The following is a 21,766-nucleotide window of genomic DNA, read 5'->3' on the forward strand; positions in this document are numbered from 1 at the left end:
GGTGCTTTTGTTCTGCCTGTGAGCTTTGCTACCCAACCAAATGAGGAGAAGTACAGCAGATGAAATGCTCGGCTGTACTCTTTACCGAGCCATGGGTCACCACAGCTGTTCTTCTATTTCTCTCAAGAAAAAAAAATTCTGGAAAAAAGGAGGTGGGGGGAGAAGACTGAGAGAAAAAAAAAAGTCACTACTCGACCCGGAAATAATTGCCCACGTAGAGACTTATCAGGAATGTGGTCCGTCTGGGAGGCACACAGTCGTTTACAGTTTATCTGAAGTGCCCCATGGGGGATGACACGAGTGAGGAGAGGATGGACGTCAGTCTCCACAGTGGGGGAACGGGGGTTGCAGTGGAATGACTTGGCACACGGCCTATCCAAACAGGGAGCACACACACACTCAGCTGGAATGAGGTTGAGGAATCTCGTGTGCGAGGAGCACTACCCAACCCCCACCAGTATAACAGTCAGACCTGCTGCCTGGAATAAGAGGGAACGACTGCATCTATTTATTTACTGTCTAGGCTTATTTTTCTAATTTTGTTACACTGACAAGCCCTTCATCGTAGCGCACTGAATTTAAACGGATAATCAACTTCAGAGCTGTAGAAGGATATGAGATACGCTGTTGTTCAGCAGATGAAAGTATTGTCCAAAGTAAGGAAACTGGGAAAAGAGGACGATTCGGATACAAATGAAAGTATGCTGCTCCTACATGTGTCCCATCTGAAAGACAACATTATTTTTCAAAGCATTTTACATGGGGGGAAAGGGATTACAAGTCAGTCCCATTGAGATTCATTTAGTTCTAGTTTTTTTTCATTAGTAATTAGAAAAATGATGGGGGTTAAAGCAGCACACCGATAACATGTTAAGAGCGAGCCACTTGATGTTTGCAGTTTGGTAACATGTGAGTACAACGCTAAACCTTGAGGGATTCTCTCTTCTCTCACATTCAAAATGTCTCCAGCATTGCTCTGGGGTTTGGATAGAAAGACAGAGGTGTAAGTAAATTTAAACAAACTTGTCATTCTAGATCTGTGCCATGCAAATGCTACCTGTAATACAATTTCATTCTTGGCCCATAGGAAAAGAATAGATCGGTAAATTTACAAATGTCCACCACCACAGGGTTTTCTACCGTTGAGATCATTTGCACACCATTGCTTGTTTGATTTCAGTCTGTCATCTCAAAAGAATTTTAAGTCTGACATTCAAGGTACCCAAAAGTGATTACTTTATTCTTGAGAGTAAAACATACAAACATAAGTACAATTTGTTTATTATTAGTAATTATACATGTTCATCAGGAGTAAGTGTTTATTACTTGATGCCTAAGTGCAGTTATCTTAGCTGGTTATATTTTTCAGCCTGGCATTAAATGTTTAGAGGAGATGTGGGATGTATTAAAATGCAGAAAAGGAATCAAGGTTGATCAAAACAAAAGCCATCAAGAGATCTATACTCTTCACGGAGTACTGATTGACACAAAATAAGCTTCCACACTGCCCAAGGTGACACAGGAGCAATTGTCCACACTTGTGATTGTAGAGAGGCTTCAAAAACACACTTTTGAGAATGTTTTTCCTGGTTCTTTTGAGGATTTTCATGAGGGAAAATGGCGATCTGCCGTCCTTCAAAATGACAATGAGAACAGAACTTTTATCAGTAAAGTTCTATTGATTTCTGGAGAGAAAAATCTTAATCCAGACAGCCCCTTCCCCACATAGATGTTGAGAGGAAAAATAAGAAAGCTAATCGAAAAGTAAATAGGAACACACACCTGAGATATGCATTAAAAGCATATTGAATGAAAGGAGTAAGAGTAAGTGCTTTAAGACACTGCTGTACAAGTGCTGACTCTGCGATGTAGACAAATAAGAAGATTCTGTAACGTGTACAGAGAGCGAAAGAAAACTTTGCAGAAAGCCAAGCGAAATCTGCCTTCAGGCAGATTAAAGTGGGTTCAAATGAAAGGAAATTAAATTGGGACTTGGCAAGTCAAGATTGTTTTGAGGAGGAAATGACATCAGTGCAGTAAAGAAATACTACTGATTATTTTTATTCAAGCACAATATTAGCTTTTCATGTTCTATGGCACATAGTAAAATCCTTCCAAGACAGACTTGATGTTCCCACATAAGAACCGATGCAGACACCAAAGATAAATCTGAGGCCTGGAGGTCAGACTAAAAAAGAAGTTATGCACGGTAACATGTTACTGATTGACCATATCTATGACTGCAATCCATTTTCATTTATCAAGACTATAAACAGTTTCAAAAATTCCAGCTAAGATAAAAGTGGCAAGAAAGTCAGAACTAATGTGCAAAAGACCCCTGCTGCCTTCCAATAAAACAGAATACCATCTTCTTGACATCCTGATAGCTAATGCCAAAGCCCAAACATGTTTATAATAAAGAGTAACATGCCAGAATAGAGACAAAGCAACATCAATCTAAATCCATGTGTAGCTGGTGCAATAAAAGCTTTATCTATTCCCAAAGGGGTTCCTGGAAGCTCCAAACATTGAACGTTTCAAATGTTGAATAGCGCTACTTCTAGATGCTCCGCATTCTAAATTTTAATATTGAAGCAGTCATACTAACACACACTATCATACACGGTTTACTAACATTAGCTGATTTTCTACAGAAGCAGAAAGACTTCGTAAATGTTTTGCATGATACATTCATTTTGTTGAAAGTGGTGTGAACAGTATACTTATTGGCTCAGCAGTACACTGCTTACATTTTTCAACTCAACTCCACACTGAATAAAAATATGACTTGAGTCTATTTTGGTGAAAAATATTTTTTTCCTGCTTAAAACATCATAAACCTAACATAATTATAAAATGCAAGTTAACCTTTGACACCTATCATGTACTGTGCACTAGTTTTATGTGCAGAACGCTGACAAGTACTGCAACCAGCAGATGTCACTGAGGCACAAACTGCAAATGGATAGTGGCTCCATGGGCATTTCTTGACTGTAAATTGCATGTACATAAGGCCCTTAGGGAACACTAAACAAGTATCAATTTCATGTTTACCCTGAGATTAGAGTGGAGTTAGAATAATCAACTAATTCACAACAATCTCACAAATTTCACAGATCGATAATTACTAGATATAGTCAAAGTCTAAACTGCATAAGACATAATGCTTAAGAAATGAGATTTAAGAGCTAAATTATTATTATTATTATTAGTAAGTGTTTGTTAAGTGCTGTTTAAAAGTGGATATCACATTCCTTTAGGCCTTCTTACTAGCTTGGTGTCAAATTATAGTGAATATAAGGGATGAAATCATCCTCAAAGAAAACCTAACAAGCCTACATTTGCTCACAAATTCCTTTTCTCATCCATATTTTTTGAGTTTCACTAAAACTATTATGTCAGGGAGTCAAATGAAAAGAAAGTGGATGCAGCATAATATTCTCCTGACATTCCCATGTTGAACTACGGGTAACTGCTTATTCAGATAAGAATGGGTAGAAAATCTAACTAGACATCCCTAAAACATTATATTCTTCAAAATACCAGATAGGCAACACTTAAGTTATATCCTTCAGAAAGACATGAATATTCTAGATGCAAAGGCACTAAAATGAGACAGCGTTGTCTCAGAGGGAATCAAAGTGTATATTAGTGTTTTGAAGAACACAAAAAATGTGTTTTATATTTTTTCTGCAAATCCTTGAGGGATGATAGCAACTCTATCCCAAACCCATATCAATCATAAACTTATGTGCTCTACATAGGCTGACGGCTGGAGATAAGGCAATTGACAAGACAAAGAAAGGTACTTTGTCATTCAAGAATCTCATAAAAGCTAAGGCAAAAACTTAATGAGCCGAGGATCATAAGAAGACGGGAGTGATAGGAAAGCATCACAACCTGACCATGGCTGGAGTAACAGGTCAGCTCATTAATCTTAACTTCTGCCCTGCTACAGAAAACCAAAACACCTTTGTGACACATTTTTTCCACTCTTCAGTAAACAGACTTCTTGATTTACGGAATTGCAGCAACTGCGCAAGGAAGCACACTGCTGGAGTGCAGGCTGGTGGAAATGAACACTAAATACAAATAGGTGGTTGGACACCAGCAGTAAATTTATCAACCTAACAACCAGTTTGATAGCGCACGACCAACTTTCATTATTAACCTGCCATGTCATGGCTAAAACGTGAATTTTAAATGTTAAGTGTTGTTAAAAGCGAGTTTATATGTTAATTATGTGTGATTACTGAACTACAAGTATTTTGAGTTACAATGGAATGTTGAAATTGTAAAAAGCTTGTTTTCCATGTGCAACTCCTACCCTTCAAAATTATACTCCGATATAGCTGTGATCGGGACGCTATAAAAATCCAGACTGGGGCTTCAAGTGCGCTAAGGACAGGGGCTTTACATTTTAATATGAGGGGATCCAGAAGGGTCCGCGAGGGTCAGGGCCTGTAGGTTGTGGCACTGAAGGAGGAAGCTCTCTATCCCACTGCCCCCTGTCAGGGGATTACTGTAAAACAGGTTCTGCTCAGGGGGAAGGCCGCTGTCGGAGCCCCAGTCGGAGTCGGAGTCCGAGGTGCCATTAGCGGAGCCCTCGGTGGCTGTGGGCGGGTAGCTGAGCTGCTCCAGCTGCTCCACCAGGTCGCTGAACTGCACAGCAGAGCTGGACTCGGAGCGCACAGAGTACGCTGGGAAGTTGACCATGGAGCTGGCCTCTGACGGGTTGTCAGAGCCTGGCAGGCGCAGGGAGGAGGAGTCAGGGCCTCCATAGCCTGCCGACAGGGACTCACCCGCAGAGCTGAGCCCCAGGTTGTCCAGGGAACTGCACTCGGAGCGGTTATTAATCAAGGAGCTGGTCTCTGAACGACCGACGGCGCTATCAGAGAAGGGATTGGTATTCCCATTCAGGTCCTCGAGGCCCAGGCCGAAGATCCTGTTTTTGCCGAGGTCAGATTCCTCAACATAATCGAACTGATCTACTTTATCGTCGAGCCCAAAAGAGTAGGCCTCCGCCCCCCCACCGTAAAAGGAGATTTCAGTTGGATCATCATCTATGAACTCCTCAGTGACATGCAGCTGTGGACTGACCATTGAGAACATGGGATTCTGTTTTGCACGCAAGAGCTCCGCCTCGAAAGCCTCAGGTGTAAGAACCCCCTTCCTCTTCCCTCCCACCCCTCCCATAGAGCACCCGGTTCCCCTTCTCCCACCATGCTCACTATCCTCATTGCCATTTTGGGAGGGCTGTGATTGGGAAGTGCTACTCTCTACACACACAAACAAGGGGCTGCAGTCTCCTGCTGCCTGATTGCTAGGGGCACCTTGAAAAGCGTAGTGAGACGGGGGAGCGGCCTTGACAGGTTCTTCCTTCGGAGGGCTGGGGGGCCTGGTGGCTTGCGGAGGGGACTGAAGCTGCTGCTGCTGCTGCTGGGGAGGCGCTGGAGATTGGCTCAGTGTGGACAAGGGCTGGGGCTGAGGTTGCAGTTCCGTTCGTGGGAGAGCGCTAGAGATGTGCGCTGGGTGGAAGGACACAGTAGCAGAGGAAGGGGACCCTGGGGCCCTGAGACTGTCATTGAATGACAAGCACTGAAACAATGCAAAAAAGACAGGACAGAAAAATGGGGAGTGAGGGAGGAAGAAGAAGGTGGAAAGTAATAGGAGAGAGGACAATTACATCAGTTTTCCATTATAATAAAATTTGTGGAATGCTGCAGCTTCGTTTGTCACAGAAATGCATCAACCTGATAGCTCTACTGACCTGTTTTGGCACATCTGTGGCCAGGGAGCGAGCAGACATTCGAATTTTACTGTTCCTCCTGAATAAGAAAGAATTATGTCAGACAAGATGAAGGCCTTGTGGAAAATATTTCCTAGTTGGTAAGAATTTGAAAGGCAAACAACTTCTCTCTCTCTCTCATACAGCCAACACAGAAATACACACCTCTGGTATGGTGTCCTCTTAGCTCCACTGTCCCTGACATACTCCACTAGTTGCTTCTGGGTCCTCCCACTGACAGACAGAGTTTAGAGTCAAAACACTGAATCACAAAATAGTCTTTGAACAAGAGATTTCAGACTGTGCATTAAAGATGACATGCAATGTATGTTAAGCCAAACATGCCTTTGTATCGTTGCATGCAATATTTAATACCTGTATCTGAAGGAGGAGCCTCTAGTGAAGAGAATAGCTTTGGATTTGGGTTGGGGTTGGTCAAACAGCCGGAAGAAAGAGTGGTGTTCCACACAGTTCTTCCAAAAGATTTTACATTGGTCTCTACTGGCCATCATGAACTCAAGAGTATCCTGATGGGGGCCCTAAAACACAAAGATCATAAAGCAAAAGAGAATGAAATCACACAGTAAATTGGTCTCCATCAAAGTGGATGTGGAATATGTGGAATATGTCCTTTTTGTTTTGAACAAGGGAATGAATCTCTTCATTAATACATACATGAACCTCTGGGTGGAGCTTGATCAGGAACCGTTTTCTCTTGAAGCTCAGTTTGCGAATCTTGGACCAATTGAAGGTATTTATTTTTGTGTTGCCCTGTGAGAAAAAGACATGTTAAAAAGAAAGTAGCAACGTTTAGCAAACTTTTAGGGACTGAGGTTTATGTTCACAGCAGACGACAGGTGTGAGAGTGACAATCACCTGAAAAACCTGAAGGCCCATGTGAGCGACAGCCAGATTGATCTTGGTGCCTTCCCGGTCAGCTGCTGGGTGGAAGCGGACTCCGTACATCTCCAGTTTACGGGCGATCTCCAGGACTTGGAAATCTGACTCAGCTGGAGTCTGTCCCCTGGGAAAGACAATGTGCCGAACACATGTACACTCCTTAATGTTCTCCGGAATAACTCTGTTAAACATCAAACTGTTCTTGACAAGTGTGCAAGAAATTGATGTGGGATTTGTGAAACCAGAGTACAATTTGGAAGTTGTTTCTAATGCTGGCTCATAATTAATGAAAATAAAAATGCTCCTACATGAACCATGTGTTCATGTAACACTTTCATATGCATAATATCTCATCTAGATTTTCATGTCTTTGGCATGGAAATCTGCAAATAGTTCCCCATTTACAGTAATACAGCTCACTGTTTTGTATCAACTGATTTGTTCATGAAATGCAAAACACAAGTCCAAGCCTTTACGTTTCCAGGGAATAAGTGTCCATTATGTGCTTTGTACAAGACACCAGTTGGGCTCCAACTAATCATGTATTTAATCACAATTTGAGTTTCCACAATTAATCATCATGGAAAATTGGCATATCAGCAATATTGAAACATTTTGTTTAATTCAAAATCTCTGCTGTAGCTTAAAACACTTGAGATGTTGATATAAGATGCCAAAAGTGCAGTAAAATAATTTTGCTCGTCAAATCATTTAGTTTAATAATGATCAATAATGGTGATCACAAAATTTTGCAAAATAATAATAATTATTGTCTTGATTATTATTTTAGCCATTTTATGGCAGTGCAAGAGAATGACAATCTACCAGCGGCTGGAGAAGTCGTATTCAAAGATGGTGGAAAGGTGACAGAGAACACAGGTCATGTGAATTACAAATTGCTGAGTAAATTGCTTTTATTCTTGAGCAGCTAAGGGGCTTGTACTGTACATGGTGACTTTGAAATTTAAGGTTATCATCAAGGTCTTGAATTAGCCATGGCAAGTTTTGGACAGGGTGTGGGCTTGTGGAACATATAGTGTGGGTGTGTAGCCTAGTGACCGTTTTACAGTCTTTCCCTTTGAATTCCCACATAAAATTTAAACACAGGAAGATCATATCATGGCTTTATACAGAGTAGTTTCATTCATCCGACACTGTGACCTTAAATCCCTTGAAACTTCGAGGATTTGACAGGCATTATTTCAAACCATGTGATTACAACCAAACAATATGTTAGGAGGGGCATATCCATCCAATCATCACCACATTCTAATTTTGTTCATCCGTTAAGCAGTGAAATCTCCTTAGGGCCCTCCCCTGCCCTACTAGCCTTATGGCTAATAGACTGGCCAGAGAAAGGGATTAGGACTGGGTACTTGCCGCACTGTGCTTCCACACTGACAACCAAGGGAAGAGATTAACCGAGTTCCCAATCTTATAGCCGCATAACCAGGTTGAGAGATAAACTACTGGCCATAGGACAGTGCTGTGTGAACAGGGAAGCTGGTTGTGGGAAAGTGCTGTGAGCGGTTTTGTGTGAACCACAGATTACCATTAAAAGCAGGACTCTGAAAAGGTGCAAACCCCCTCAGTGTGGTTGTTCAGCAAGAACATCAGTTACCTTTTAAAGTTAACAGTAAACATTTGTGTTAAAAACCATATAAAAAGGTGCAGGAAAAGGGCAAACACAACCGCAACTGCTTAAAAATTCTAAAAGTCTGCTGTTTTATGTTTTGCCCTTTGTGTGATATCATTTAATTTTTTTGAAATGGTCCAAAAAGTTAAAAGCAGCAATGTGGAGTAAAGATACCAAATTCATGGTTCATCCGACATTCAGCAGAAAATTCTGGCAAACAGTGGCATTAAATCATACTTTTCTCTCCAAAAATGCAAACCACAGACAGATAGTTGAAGCTGAGGATCTTGGTGTGTTCCCTTTATAAAGGTCTCAGAAAAGACAACAACAACTATCAAGTCTCAACAGGTGAAGAGGTATGCATGCCTTTAAGAGCGGGAACTGATACCTTGCATAAATCTACATGTGAAAAGAACATAGTCAGTCAATATGGGTATATTTGTACTCAACATATGCTGAGCTGGGGTGTGTGTGTGTGTGTGTGTGATCTTCCAGGGAGGTGTGCATTTGTATTATTTTTCACCTACTTCTACAGGTAAAGGAAAGACAGATTGATACACCGATGCAGAGTGTTACTTAACATGTGAATAACAGAACATCACACACATCCTAGCTCAGCATGAAACTTCCTTTCATACAGACTAAGAGGAGAGGCAGAAACTTACAGGTGCCGGCGGTGGAGGTCCAGGATCCGCTCCTGCACCTTGTCTTGGTAGGGCAACAGCTTGTTCGCCTTCAGGAAGTCCCTGTCTGCTACATCATCATAGTCTCCAATCTCCGCTGTGGTTTGAGGAAGAGGGAAACATTTGTTATTCTTTGTACAACAAGGTAAACTGGTATTAAGAGGCACTAATTCCCTTCATTTTGACTTCTGTGTGTATATCAACAACAACACAATGAGTGAATAACAGGGGATAAAGGGGAATTAAGTAAGGTGTTTACTGTCCCATAGCACAAAATGACCATAATATATCTACAGGGATTTGGTAGGATTGTTGATCAATACCAATGACTCAACAATTACTTCACCAGACACCGTCATTTCTGGCATTCATTAAACTAACTTTCCAGCACCTACTCTGTTTTGGAAACAACCGCCCCCCTCACATTTTCAACTGCTCAAAGATGGAGGACACAAGTCTCAACACATTTTGTTCTCAAGCCAAAAAAGCAAATGGCAAAGCAGTATTAATTTGCATGGTGATACATTACCTCTTAACTAGATGTTTTTGTTGGATCTCTGCTATAATTGGCTAGCTTACTCCTTCCATTGTGAAAACGTGACTTTAATATTTATGTCCATTATAGGCTACCATAAGCTGTGCCAGAGTCCTGTCGATGTTGTGCGAGTCAGAAATTACTTAATGCCCTTTTAAATAACACAATGCAAACCTTCACCAGCCATTATTAGACAATTAACTACTGTGGTGAAAAGACGGGCCTCGACATACACTGGACGAGATGAGAAGCAAGCAGCGCTCCAGTATTTTCTGTGCAGGTCAACCTGCCGTCCATCAGGTCTCTTTTCATCTGCAGGGAGAACAAGTACCTGTGAAAAAGCACAGAGGCTTAGTGTCCATCTGTTCCTATTCATGAGGAATAATTAAGCACAAGACAAGCCTATCGGGGATTATTTGAGTTATTTTTATGAAAATTACATAAAACGAAAGGGTTATCATATCATAATTGTAATATAACTTTTACATCAAGTTGCCCACAGACTTAAAAATGAAAAATACACCCTAAAACATAAAAAAAAATAGTTACTGATGATGTAACCTTGCATTTCTGAGCCCATTTTGTGGTTTGTTGGTGTATTTTTCTTATTCTCGTGGATTATTTGCCAACATAGACGATTGACGTCACATCTAGATATCTGCAACGCAGCTACAATGAAATTTTAATAGAAGAAAATGTTTCAGCTATCTAAAACATCAACGGTTAACGTCAGGTTTTGGTATCAGCCCCCCAGAATCAAACAGCAAGAGCTTCTTTCTAGAGCCCATATTTTGCACAGACATTCAACAATCATACAGGGAGATTTCCATTGTTGAAGAGTGTTTTAAGTAAGGGGTGCGTCTCTCAATTTACTCAACTGGAAAAACTTGCTTTTACTATACTATCACTATCTCTCTCGCTCTCTCCACCTACACATACTGAGTGCAACAAGTTCAGGCACGTTCTCTGGAGTTGTCAAAAGGCAATCTGGGAAATGTAGGAAATCAACAACTGAAGTACAAGTAGATAAGAGAGTTTGAGGGAAAGTGGATACACCAAAAAATTAAATTAAAACTACAAAAAAAAAAATCACAGAATAACTATCCAAGGGTGGATTTTTCCTTTAACTACCATAGCAGTAACCTTGTGTTTCATTTGTAATATGAGGCACTGGGTTTGTTATTAAAGCTAAAGGATTACATGCACTCACAAAAAAAGTTTAAATGCTTTTGAATGGCAAGAATCAAAAATAAACACAATGATAACCAATGCTGAAACGTAATATTATTATATATATTGACTGTGGCTAAGCATTAGAAGCATTTAAACATATTTTGTTGAGTACGGATACTGCTGAACACATTGCCCTGAAAACCATAATTGTGAGCTCTTGAAATAAATCAGGTTAGTTTCTAAAGCCCCACCACACAGACATGAGATAAGTGTAATATCCAATAGGAAATGACAGTCACTGACCTTGTGTACTCCTCCTGTAGCTGACCGGGGTCCGGAGGGAAGAACTTCACTGACAGTCTAAACAGTGTATTTGTAGGTCCTGAAAGACATGAAGACAGATAATCAGCCCACTTTCACGCTTTCATTTGGTGGCATTTGAGTTGATATTTGAGCACACTTACTTCTCACTTGTTTCACAATGGGTTTTGTGGGTTCCAACCAAACCTGAAAAGACAGAATTGTATGTTTTTCACAATGTCATGAGAACATGCACAAAATCTGACTGATGACTGTTCTGCCTAAAACTGATTTGGTAATGACAAAAAAAGAACAAAAACCAACACAGACTCCTTTGCTACAGTTTATGTGTACAGTATGTGTGTGTGTGTGTGTGTGTGTGTGTGTGTGTGTGTGTGTGTGAGAGTGAGTGAGTGAGTGAGTGTGTGCGTGTGTGTTTATGATAGTAGAGGGATGTGGCAATGTTGTGGACAAAGTTTGGCTTCAAAGCCTCGCTGTGGGAGCCTGCTTGCCCCATTACATCTGGGCCTGATTGAGTGAGGAATGCACTAGGGCCAGACAGATATACTGGGAAATTGATATCATCAGCTGATATTTGCCTGAATATTTCTATCTGTTCAATATTGGCATTCGGCTCATGTTTACAAATAAAACTACGTTTGTAGGTTATAATAAATTCATGAAAAAGTATACATTTTGATGTAACTGATAAAGAAACAATAATGTTTGTTTAAAGGGGAAAAAATCTGCCATCAGTGTGTCATTGCCATTTTTCTTTAAAAGTTAAAGCTGACTGAGTGACGTAAAGCAGGGTTAGGTATCATCAGATAAATCAGCAAATTTGCTCCCTAAATAACTGATATCAGTACTGGATCCAAACATCCTGTATTGGTCAGGCCTTAGCAAGTATCTCCACAACATCACATCATTTGTTTTTTTCCGTGTCAGGTTTAAACTATTCTTGGAAACAAAACAGCAGAACACATGTACTGTACATATTAGCTTCATGTAAATTAGTTCTTGGAAACAATACAATACAGTTACCGGATGCCCTTAAATGAAAACTGACTGAAGTTCAAAATATCAGCTGAAAAGCCATTGGGTCTTGTAAAAAGTAACAGGCATCTGAGGTCTTTTTGGCTTGAAATAGTCACCGGCTCCATCCTCTTTGAAGACGCCATCGTAAATGTTTCACATCTGTCCTCTATTGCTTTACATAAACATCCAGGTGGTCTTCAAATCTAGTTCTGTTTCTAGACCATCAGAACAATGGAAAGTCTTACAATTTATATTTGGGCACTTTAAAAAATATTCCTACTGAATTATATACTGCTCAAGTCCAGTTAAAACAATACTAACTTACTGCTCTATACTGCTGTGTAAAGCCAAAGAGCAGCAACTGAGAGAAATGACTTAAAGGTTTATCTGCTGCCCAGATTAAAGTACTGCTGTTACAGAAGTGGACTTTATATTATCAAGTAGCACTGATGCATATATTTTTGGTTTATATTAAATCTAAACCCTAGTTACGACCTTTGACCTTTACAACACACAAAACGTAGTTAATGCCGTTTGCCTTTGTATAGCAGTAAGGAATCCTTAACCAGAATACTCCATGTCTCCAATTCAAACAGGGAAACGCAGGAAACAGTTGCTGGTATACGTACCCAGTTCATCTGCATGTTCTGGAACTCAAGGCCAAAGTAATCACTCTCCATGAGGTTGCCTCTTTGGAAAACCTCAGAGAGAAGGGTCTGTCCAACAGCTTTCGACTGACGGAAAGAAGAACAGAAAGGAGGGCATTACTACTTTCTGAATGTCAAAACAAACTACAACGATACAATTCAAAATGTCAGTGGTAGGAAGAATGGCGTTAATTTGACTGAAGAAGGATTTAAAGAGTTGCTTCATACTTTGAAACTGGCTGCTAGATTATAGATACATAGAGTTTAGACAAGAGAGAAATGTGAAAAACTGATATGCTTGGGCTGGGGTAAGGAAAGCCAACCATGTGTTCAGACTGAGAACAGACTGAACACTGTCTGTCTGTGTGGTGTGGAAAAGTTTGTGCTATCTGTAAATGATCCACTTCATTGTCTGTCTTATGGCAGTGTATGTCACTGCTGTCAAGGTGACTAGTTTCCTTGATTTGAGTGAAAAAAAATGTGGCATGCTGCACATTTACAAAGTCCACCAGGCCCTAACAGACTGCAGCAGAATCACAAGGAGGAAATCTGCCGAAGTTTACCTTCACAACGCTCTGGGGTTTGTTTTCACTAAACGAAGGACTAATTACTATGTACCAAGAACACACTGCAGTTGAGGTTTGGAATCCTAGCCTGTGACTTTTTGAGAAAATTATAGCCTGAAACATCTGGTTGTAATGTAAAATAGTATTTTTAAAAGCCTTATAAAAAGAACTGCTTTGCATTGGCAAAAGTAAAGCATTACAACTCAAAGAGTACCAGGAGATTTACTGTAGTTGATCTTTTTTTTTTATTAGGTTGATACAATCAAACCTGCTCAGAATTCAGAAAATCTATAAACTGCAGGTGAAACTTAATGATACAACATCCACAAATCCATTGTAAAATGTATTTTTTCTGCCTTTCTGAGCATGCACAGTGTTTGGTTTAAGTCTGATCTCAACCATAGATGAAACACTGGAGGGTTAAAATAGTTTGTCTGGGTTGTCTTTGAATACAGGCCAAAACACACTATCCACACCACACCAATAAGTGGTCAAAATGCATCAGTGGCCAACAGTCAGAAGCATTTTGAGGTATTCTGCCTTGGTTTGCCTCCTTTGCTGGGGGTCAATAAGTGCCAATTCAACATAAAAAAAGAAATGTCATCAATCACCAAGCTCTGAGCAGACGCAGCCAATATCTGAGGCGCTTTTGAAATATCTAAACAGAGTTGTAAGGGCTGTGGTAAGGCCTCTAAAACCAAATCTTGGCTGATACTGTGAATAAGACAACATTTCCACAAAATAACCCTTACATTTTTTAAATTTCCCTTAAAGTTTCACAACTTTCCCTTCATTCCCTCAAAGTGCAATATGAAGGAAGGCCTATGTGGATGGAAAACTGTATTTGTTGTGTCATTGTTGTAATCCTGCTACCTGGCCATTCGAGTTGTGTTGTAAGTCAGGGTAAACAGAGTATGTTCCAACTTTTTTTTCTGGGGATTTAAAGCATAATCAGCCTAGTATAATCAGCGTAATTACTATTCAAATATGGGATTTACAAATATACCTACCTCTTCAAATAACAATACACTACTGCTAGACAGCAGTTTACACTGTTTTGTTTTGTTTTGGGCGATGGGTTTGATGAGAAAACCAGCAGCCCATGGCAGATTAGAATAAACTGTTGACTGATTTCTCCCTCTTTATTAGTCTTGAACCAACTGCTAGGTGTTGACTGGTGTGTTTTCAGAAGCCCCTCCCTTGTGTTACTTATTAACCTTCAACAGGAATGTAACTCCATTCACAGAGCTCTAGTCTTGAGGGGGAATACAAATCCCTCGAGCCTCCTCCCCTGGGATATTCAGCATTATCCTCCACAATCTGAGAGGGAGGGATGACATTTTCACAGTGATCTAATTGCTCCCAGACAGCTGGGAAAAAGGACAAGGTACACTACTGTTACATTCAAATTCACCCCTCGCCTCCCTCCGCATGAATATACAAAAGTATGCAATGTTGTGGCTGTAGACGGATTACTATGCGCTAGGCCTACCTCATTTCATATCCAGCATAATGTCTACATGGAATGTCACCACAATGCAGGACTGTGCAGATAATTTCCCTCCAAATAACTTCCTCTTACTGTGGCTGAGCTTGGGTTATCTGTGTGTGCAATCAGTTATTGTTGGCATGGCAGATATCACTGCAGCCATACCGCCATATTTTAATTATGGTTGCCATTTCTGCATTAAAGGACAGTAACAAAAAGGTAATGCCATGTGACAAAGGCAGTGAGGCAAACTTTAATTTAGAACAACACAAACTTGAGAGCTGCTGAGCTTGAGCGCCTGGCCTGTTACAATGTTAAAATAGGAGTAAACAGACATTTTCAAAACTTAATGCAGAGCAGTGTGGCCACTACTTTGAGTTAAGGTGCCACCAAAAAAAGCCTTAAGCCAGAGAAAAGCCACAATTGTAGCTCACAGCACAAAATCATAAGAATGGATGAATAATGTTGTTGGCCTTGGTCAACCAAAAGTATCTGAATCCATTTTGCTGTGAAACCAAGTTTGTCACACAAATCAGTGGGTTGCTACCTAGAAGCGCTTCTCATGCTTCAAATTCATGCACATCTGCGACGCGGCGGCGAGATCACATATGTTCTCACCCAACTTGTGGTTGTGGACCAGAGAAAGAATCGCTCAGTCTCATCTCTGAGCTCTAACATTAAGGCAGGTCAGTGGGTCACCCAATCAAGCCCAGAAAGCAGCAGGGATTATGACAAGCAGATGTTTCCCTGGGAGACAAATCTTCCCTTAGAGAAGGGGGGCTACCGCCTAGAAGCACCCGGTTTGAAAAGCACCCAGCTATAGGGCTACCCAGCCCATGCTTCGAGACTAAAGAAGAAAAAATAAAAAGATAAAAACACAGGTGTAACCCAAATATCATTCCGCCTTATTTATATTTAGGGCTAGGCTGCATCTTGCATGACAGGTTAGGCACAGTTTACCAAATAGCAGTTGATTCCCCAGCCCGTGAGCAGCAGGCGGCTCCAGCAGAACCTCCTCCTGGCAGCAGGGCTGTGTTGGGGCTTGTATTTGGCACAAGGTTTTGCTCTTGGCACCAGGAGATTTCCCCTTGACATACATTTTAAAGCTCTGCAGCCCAGTGGCCACTTTCACAAGTCTATGAGGAGAGATTTCAAAGTTCAAAAGGGTCTTTGTTTGATGGCAACTTCCGTTCTATATGGTCAGATTGCTTTGCGCTACCTATTTACGAGATGCACCAGTGGACAGCTGGCCAGAGAGTTTGTTGGCAGAAAAAACACTGTCTAGTGGTAATCAGGATCAGGTGTTTTAGCACGCCTTCTGCTCAGGTCTGCTGTGTCACCCTGATACTATCCAACATCAGCCTGGCCTCTTACACAGGTAAGACCTCTTTCAGGAGCATCCAACGATTAGCAATGGCTAAAAATAATAGAACTGCAAGAGCAAGAGAGATTAGCAACGTTACTAAAGGTTAATTAGAGTGAGTGATTGTTTATGAGATCTTACACTAGTCCTAGGCACGAGGTCATGAAACTGTTAAACTACTTCAATATACAGTGGGATAACTTGGTGGGAGTATGATGCAGAGATGACAGCTGAGCGCTCAGCTTTAGTGGCTGCAATTTGGAGCATGAGCACACTACTGGACTGCTGATACTGTGGGAATCTCTTTCATGATTATAGCATGTTTGACATGCACAAGCAACAGAATCCTAATTCCAGTTCATTCCTGGATCTACATTTGTGATGACCTCCATCACTTCTCACAATCAATCTTTGTTATGATTGAAATGTGCTTAAAGTAGTTGCATATTAGTGAGTGATAATATTACTTAGACACACTGATAATTACTTTATAATGCTGAATTTTTTTATACAAAGGAAATTGAAATTACTAATTACGAGTCTAATAACTGTCTCCAAGTCTTACAAGATGCTCAAAATAACGTGAAAGAAAGACTTTGAAACCTTGCTTTTCACACTGTTACACTTAACTCAATGTCCATCTGTATAACATCATTTTAAAAAAAATAGAGGAGTAATACAGCACAATGAAACTGATATCATTAACTGACATAACAGTCCTCTTCCACTACCGATGAAATGATAATGCCATTTCTGTAAAAAGCCAGTAGTTGAAATTCCTTGACCAAACTTCCTGCAGGGCTTCACTCCTGAGTGTGTCCCTTCCCCCACCGCCGCGGCTCAAACTGCTCCCTCTGAACTGCTCTTTTAACACCAGAAGCTTGCCCCTCTGTGCCCCCCCCCCCTCCCCTCCACTCCACTTGGTTGTCAACCTTGCTATTTATGTGCTTGTTTGCTAACGCTGAGCAAAGCCTGCCCAGACTCCCTCCCACCAGTCCCCAACTGTACCGCATTCTCACACAGCTAGGTTCCACATCCCACCCTCAGCCTTTGCGAGTTTGAGCTGGAAGTGAAGGCCAGCGGAGGGGCTGGCTGTGCTGGATAAAAGAGGCCTGTGTTTCCCTGCCCTGCCTCCCTGTCCAGAAACCACAAGGCTGAGCTTTCTCCTGTGCTGGGTGTAGGAGGGGCCTGTGGACAAGAGCCATACAGGCAAATGTCTGCTGACGATGACCATGCCAGTTACCTGCAGCAGATGAGGGCCAACAGATCAAAGCACACGCTCTGATTTGATTTGTCTATAGCAGTTTAAAGTAATTATAAGGCCGCGAAACCACGTATTCTGACTTGTAGTCTATCCAATTACGCCATACGTATGTAAGATGCATCATTATCACAGAAGATGAATCCATAAGGTAGCAAAGGAAAGCAGCAAGATAAAGACAGAAGCAAGAGTGCACTGCATGTGTATGAGAGGGGACAATTTCTTTTAAAGATTGTTTTTATGGTATTTCTGGTCCATTAGACAGTAAGCAGTGAGAATGGCAGGTAATAGCAGGCGACAAAGGTTGAGAGCCAGTGTACAACGTATGTGCCTCTCAGCCACCAGGACGCCACAAGGGGGAAAGGCAGTTCCTTGAAGGCCACAACCATTTGAAACATTCAACACTGCAATTTTGTATCTATTTTTGCATACTGTATGCATGGGAAAAACCAAGATAAAATTACAAGCCAGGAAAAAGACGTTACAGTGTTACATTTGTTTTGTTTTTTTATAAGTGATTGTGCTTAGCTAGAGAGACATAAAGGGAATAATGTTTTAGTACAAGTGAAACTGGCAAGCTTCTTTTAAAGTGTGAATATAACAAAATTTCAGGCAAGACTTTTCCCTTTAGATGTAGTCGATGTATTCAACTCTGCAGCCGTTGTGTACAGACAGATAAATGCTTTTCTTCCACCGAGCCACAACTCCTCAGACTGAATGAACAGAAATATTGAGCAGAAGGATGGCCAGTGGTGAACAACAGAGCCTCTCAGAGACCATCTTGTTCTTGCCAAACTGCAGTCTGCTTGACAACAGGATTGGTGTCATTCCCCTCTAGCAGCCATTTATTTCTGTCTGCCACCTCCTATCAACAGCATGTCCAAAGCTTACTTTGAACCCTACAGGCCAAGTTCAACTTCCTTTCAACAAGTGGTTTATTATTCTCCAAAAAAAAACCAACATCACATTTCTTCAAAGTTTACCAATTCCCTAGGTTGCACACTGCATGGATCAACTTCCATACAAATTAAACTTGCGTCTGTCAAATTCTATTAGCTTGAGACTTTGAGACAACATATGGTGCATAAGATTATGAAATGTCTGCCTCAGCAGTGCCCCCAAACTACAGCTGTCAGAACCGTTGTTGTTGTGGCTACACAAGGATTTAGGCCAGAGTACTTCTTATAACTACACTAAACTATTCCAACAGAGCAGTAACCAACAAGTCTGATTATATTACAACGCAAACTAAAACTCCTAGACCCATTGGTCATTGACTCCTTTGGTTGTTTATTCATTGTGGAGACTACACTTTATTTTCTCCCCCCAGAAAAGGCAGGAAGCCTGATCTGATATAGTGGCTTCCTCATTACTTCCTATTTGCCTAGTGAATGACTCCTGCAGCAGCTAGAGAAGTAAACACGGACAGGCACTTCACTGATGTGGATCTAAAAGTTTATTTAAACCAAGAGCAAAGAATTCCAGCACTGCCTAATTATTTTCATGCCCTTCAAATGCACCTGCAAATTATCTAAAATGGATCACTTGTTTTTTAAAGTAATTACAGTGAAAAAACATAAGCAAACATTCTTGGCTGTAAATTCATGTATGTCAAAATACAGCTCAATATTGCTCTTTTTCAGACATTATTTACGCTTGTTATAATCTTGCGTCGCATGCCGTTATTGCACAAAGAGATATTTATGTAACAGATTCATCAACATGTTTCCATTTGGTCAGAGGAGTTGAATTTCTGAGTAGGAGACCAGTGTGGACGTTGTGCCTTTGGTTGCTGTGATGGCAGTCTGCCAGTTATATCGCCATTAAAGTTACATACACTAAAGAAATAAAATCATACCAGATTTCAAAAGAGGCTATGTAATGTAAAGCCTGATGTTGACAATTAAAAAGCAATTTCTGTCAGTGCTATCCTAGATCTTCAGTCATTTGTCACTTATATTCAGTGCATCTCGCTTCAAATAAAGAGGCCTAATGCAATTTCCCCCATTCCAGCATCTTCAGTTTAGGACAATGCACTGAAGAATACACAGTTTGATGTTTCAATCTAAATAACTTCAGTTCACAGTGAGTTACAGCAATGAAAGACTACAGTCTAAGCAACACTAGGCACCACAGATTTGAAACCACTGTGAAAGCACCAGTTTATCAAGTAATATATGTAAATATGTTAAATGTTTAGTCCTGGGTGGCAGTATATTATCTAGTTCTGCGGTTGGTCAAACCTTAAGAACAGGGCAGAGAATTACAACTTGGGCCTCGAGCACAGATCACAGCCAAGAAACAAAAAAAGTGCCCCGGTGAGTTACACTAAGTTGCCCGAATAAGAAGCCTTAAGGAGGAAGGGATTTCAGCGCCAAAGCCATGAGGCATCTGTCACAAACGCCACACGCATGCAAGGGCTGCTCAGCACTAAAGTGAGATGTACTCTTCTGTGTCAGATACTGCAGATACAGTAACAGAAAACATGGGAACCACAGTGAGGCTTTCTCCGGGCAATCACACATCAGTGAGAAGCAACTTACCTCCATATCATAAAACTCTTGGGAGTCATCCAGCCCCAGCACACGGATTTGTACTCCCCTCCCATGGCTTCTGCCCCCACTGGCCATGTTGACATTGAGGCTCTGACCCGGCTCCAACGTACTGATACCAGCATTGAACTGGGCTCCCAGCCGGGTGCCGGGGGTCTGCAGGACCCGGTAGGACCCCTCGATCTCCCCCATTACTGCCCCAAGCAGCTCACCTGCCTCACTCCTGCAGACACAGGGAGAATAACACCGTCAAGTCATCTGATGTAGCAAAACATGATCAAATTTCAATTACCAAAATTAAGTCCGATTTTGTCTATGCTGATCAAAGCTGCCATGAAGCTTTGGCAAAACTGGTTTTCTGGGTTGACTTCAGGTGATGAAACAACTCGTTTGACACAGATTTTTTTTTTTGCACGTTTCAGTCTAATAAGGAGCCTGTTTGAAGCCTGTCTCTGGGCATGCGAGGCTCATTCAAATTTACCTACGAAGTTTATTCAAGGACACAAACTTTACAACTCTGATAGCCAATCTTCACGGTACATGTGGGGGAACTTTTAGAAGTCTAGATACAACCATGGCAATGGTAGAGTTGGTTAGAGCAAAGTCTAATCGACCTGGCGACGTAAAAACACGAAAATAAGTGACTGCATTAAGTTCCGATTTACATGTGGGCCTAACTGTAAAACTGGGTCAGTAAGATTTCATTGCAGCGGTTACTTAAAACCTTTAAAAACCAGGAAAAGCATCCAAAAACGACGTTAATAAAATGCACAAAACGAGGACAAATGTTTAATAGATCAGGCTTTTTCTTTCTAGAAAAAGATCATTTGGGCACCAGGCTACCGACGAGGAGCGAACCAAAGTATTGATATTCTTAACCGAGTTTACTTCTTGGAAACATAATGAACATCAGGACACTTAAATGTTGTAACATTTTCACAAAGGAGCTCAAAACTTACCGCTATTGATGGTCTTCGAAAAGAAAAACTAAAAGTTCGTATCATCGAAAAGGACACAACTCCAGTCCATGGTCGTCGTCGTCCAAAGGAGTGCGCACACAGACTAGTTAGTCATTGGGTAAAGCAGCTCCTTCGTCCTGCCATTGGTTCATGAGATTGTAGGCTACATAATACTAGGAGCGAAGATTTACCTTCCTTCGCTTAATATAGCTTTGATGGATGGAAAATAAACTTGTCCGCCTGAAAAATGATACGTTGTGGCTATTTAATTAGGCCTCGTGAAAAGTTTTACAATTTATGGCATCCAGCCGACGCGTTATCAACCTATAGGCCGATGGTTGTCAACACCCATAGGAAATAAAATTACTCTTTCATCAGATTTTTTAAATCTGATCTGAGTCACAAAGCGAACTAAGAATTCATTCAAGTTTGGGCTAATGAGAGTCTCACCCGTAGATCATGTGAAACCCATTTATACGTTTTTTTTAGTCTCTCTAAACCCCTCCAAATGATATGCATAGGCTGTAAATTCACTCTTAGACAAAATCACACACATTCTTTGAGCACAGGAAAAAACAATAATGCGTGTGTGTAACATGTTTACCAAAAGTCTTTTGAGAGAGGATCCTGTGGAAGAGATATCCTTCCTACTGTGCCTATGTGTTCTGAAAGCCACTTGATTACATCAAATATGATGAGTTTGTTTACTTATGTTGCACCTATGTCCGCTGTTTTGCAGCAGCAGTTGAATGGTCGAGTAGGGGTCAGGTTGAACTAACATGCTTATTGCCTAATGCAAGGAAAAATAGTAACTTCTATTGGCATTGTAAAGGAGCTCCCCCTGCTGGAAACTTTGTTTTTCATTTAAAATACAGA

At 41.0% G+C, this 21,766-nt stretch overlaps 1 protein-coding gene across 3 annotated transcripts in view; it reads right to left on the reverse strand.

Annotated features, from left to right (window-relative positions):
• farp2 (FERM, RhoGEF and pleckstrin domain protein 2) overlaps nt 1–21,105 on the reverse strand; it is a 29,395-nt gene extending 8,290 nt beyond the window's left edge. For all 3 annotated transcript variants that reach the window (XM_071517562.1, XM_071517561.1, XM_071517560.1), the window contains exons 1-13: nt 20,891–21,105; nt 19,923–20,154; nt 12,683–12,787; nt 11,180–11,222; nt 11,019–11,097; nt 9,776–9,873; nt 8,990–9,104; nt 6,665–6,812; nt 6,464–6,559; nt 6,164–6,327; nt 5,954–6,022; nt 5,771–5,828; nt 5,334–5,598 (exon numbers count right to left, since the gene is read on the reverse strand). In XM_071517562.1, coding sequence (XP_071373663.1) covers nt 5,334–5,598; nt 5,771–5,828; nt 5,954–6,022; nt 6,164–6,327; nt 6,464–6,559; nt 6,665–6,812; nt 8,990–9,104; nt 9,776–9,873; nt 11,019–11,097; nt 11,180–11,222; nt 12,683–12,787; nt 19,923–20,123 — 1,441 coding nt within the window. In that variant the 5' untranslated portion in view covers nt 20,124–20,154; nt 20,891–21,105. The remainder of the gene's footprint in view (nt 1–5,333; nt 5,599–5,770; nt 5,829–5,953; nt 6,023–6,163; nt 6,328–6,463; nt 6,560–6,664; nt 6,813–8,989; nt 9,105–9,775; nt 9,874–11,018; nt 11,098–11,179; nt 11,223–12,682; nt 12,788–19,922; nt 20,155–20,890) is intronic.
• Between the last annotated feature and the right edge of the window lie 661 nt (nt 21,106–21,766).

The sequence above is a fragment of the Centroberyx affinis genome, unplaced genomic scaffold (genome assembly GCF_046629955.1).
Source record: "Centroberyx affinis isolate AG114_WGS23_722 - 3 ecotype Tasmania unplaced genomic scaffold, CSIRO-AGI_Caff_v1 ptg000503l_1, whole genome shotgun sequence".
NCBI lineage: Eukaryota > Metazoa > Chordata > Actinopteri > Beryciformes > Berycidae > Centroberyx > Centroberyx affinis.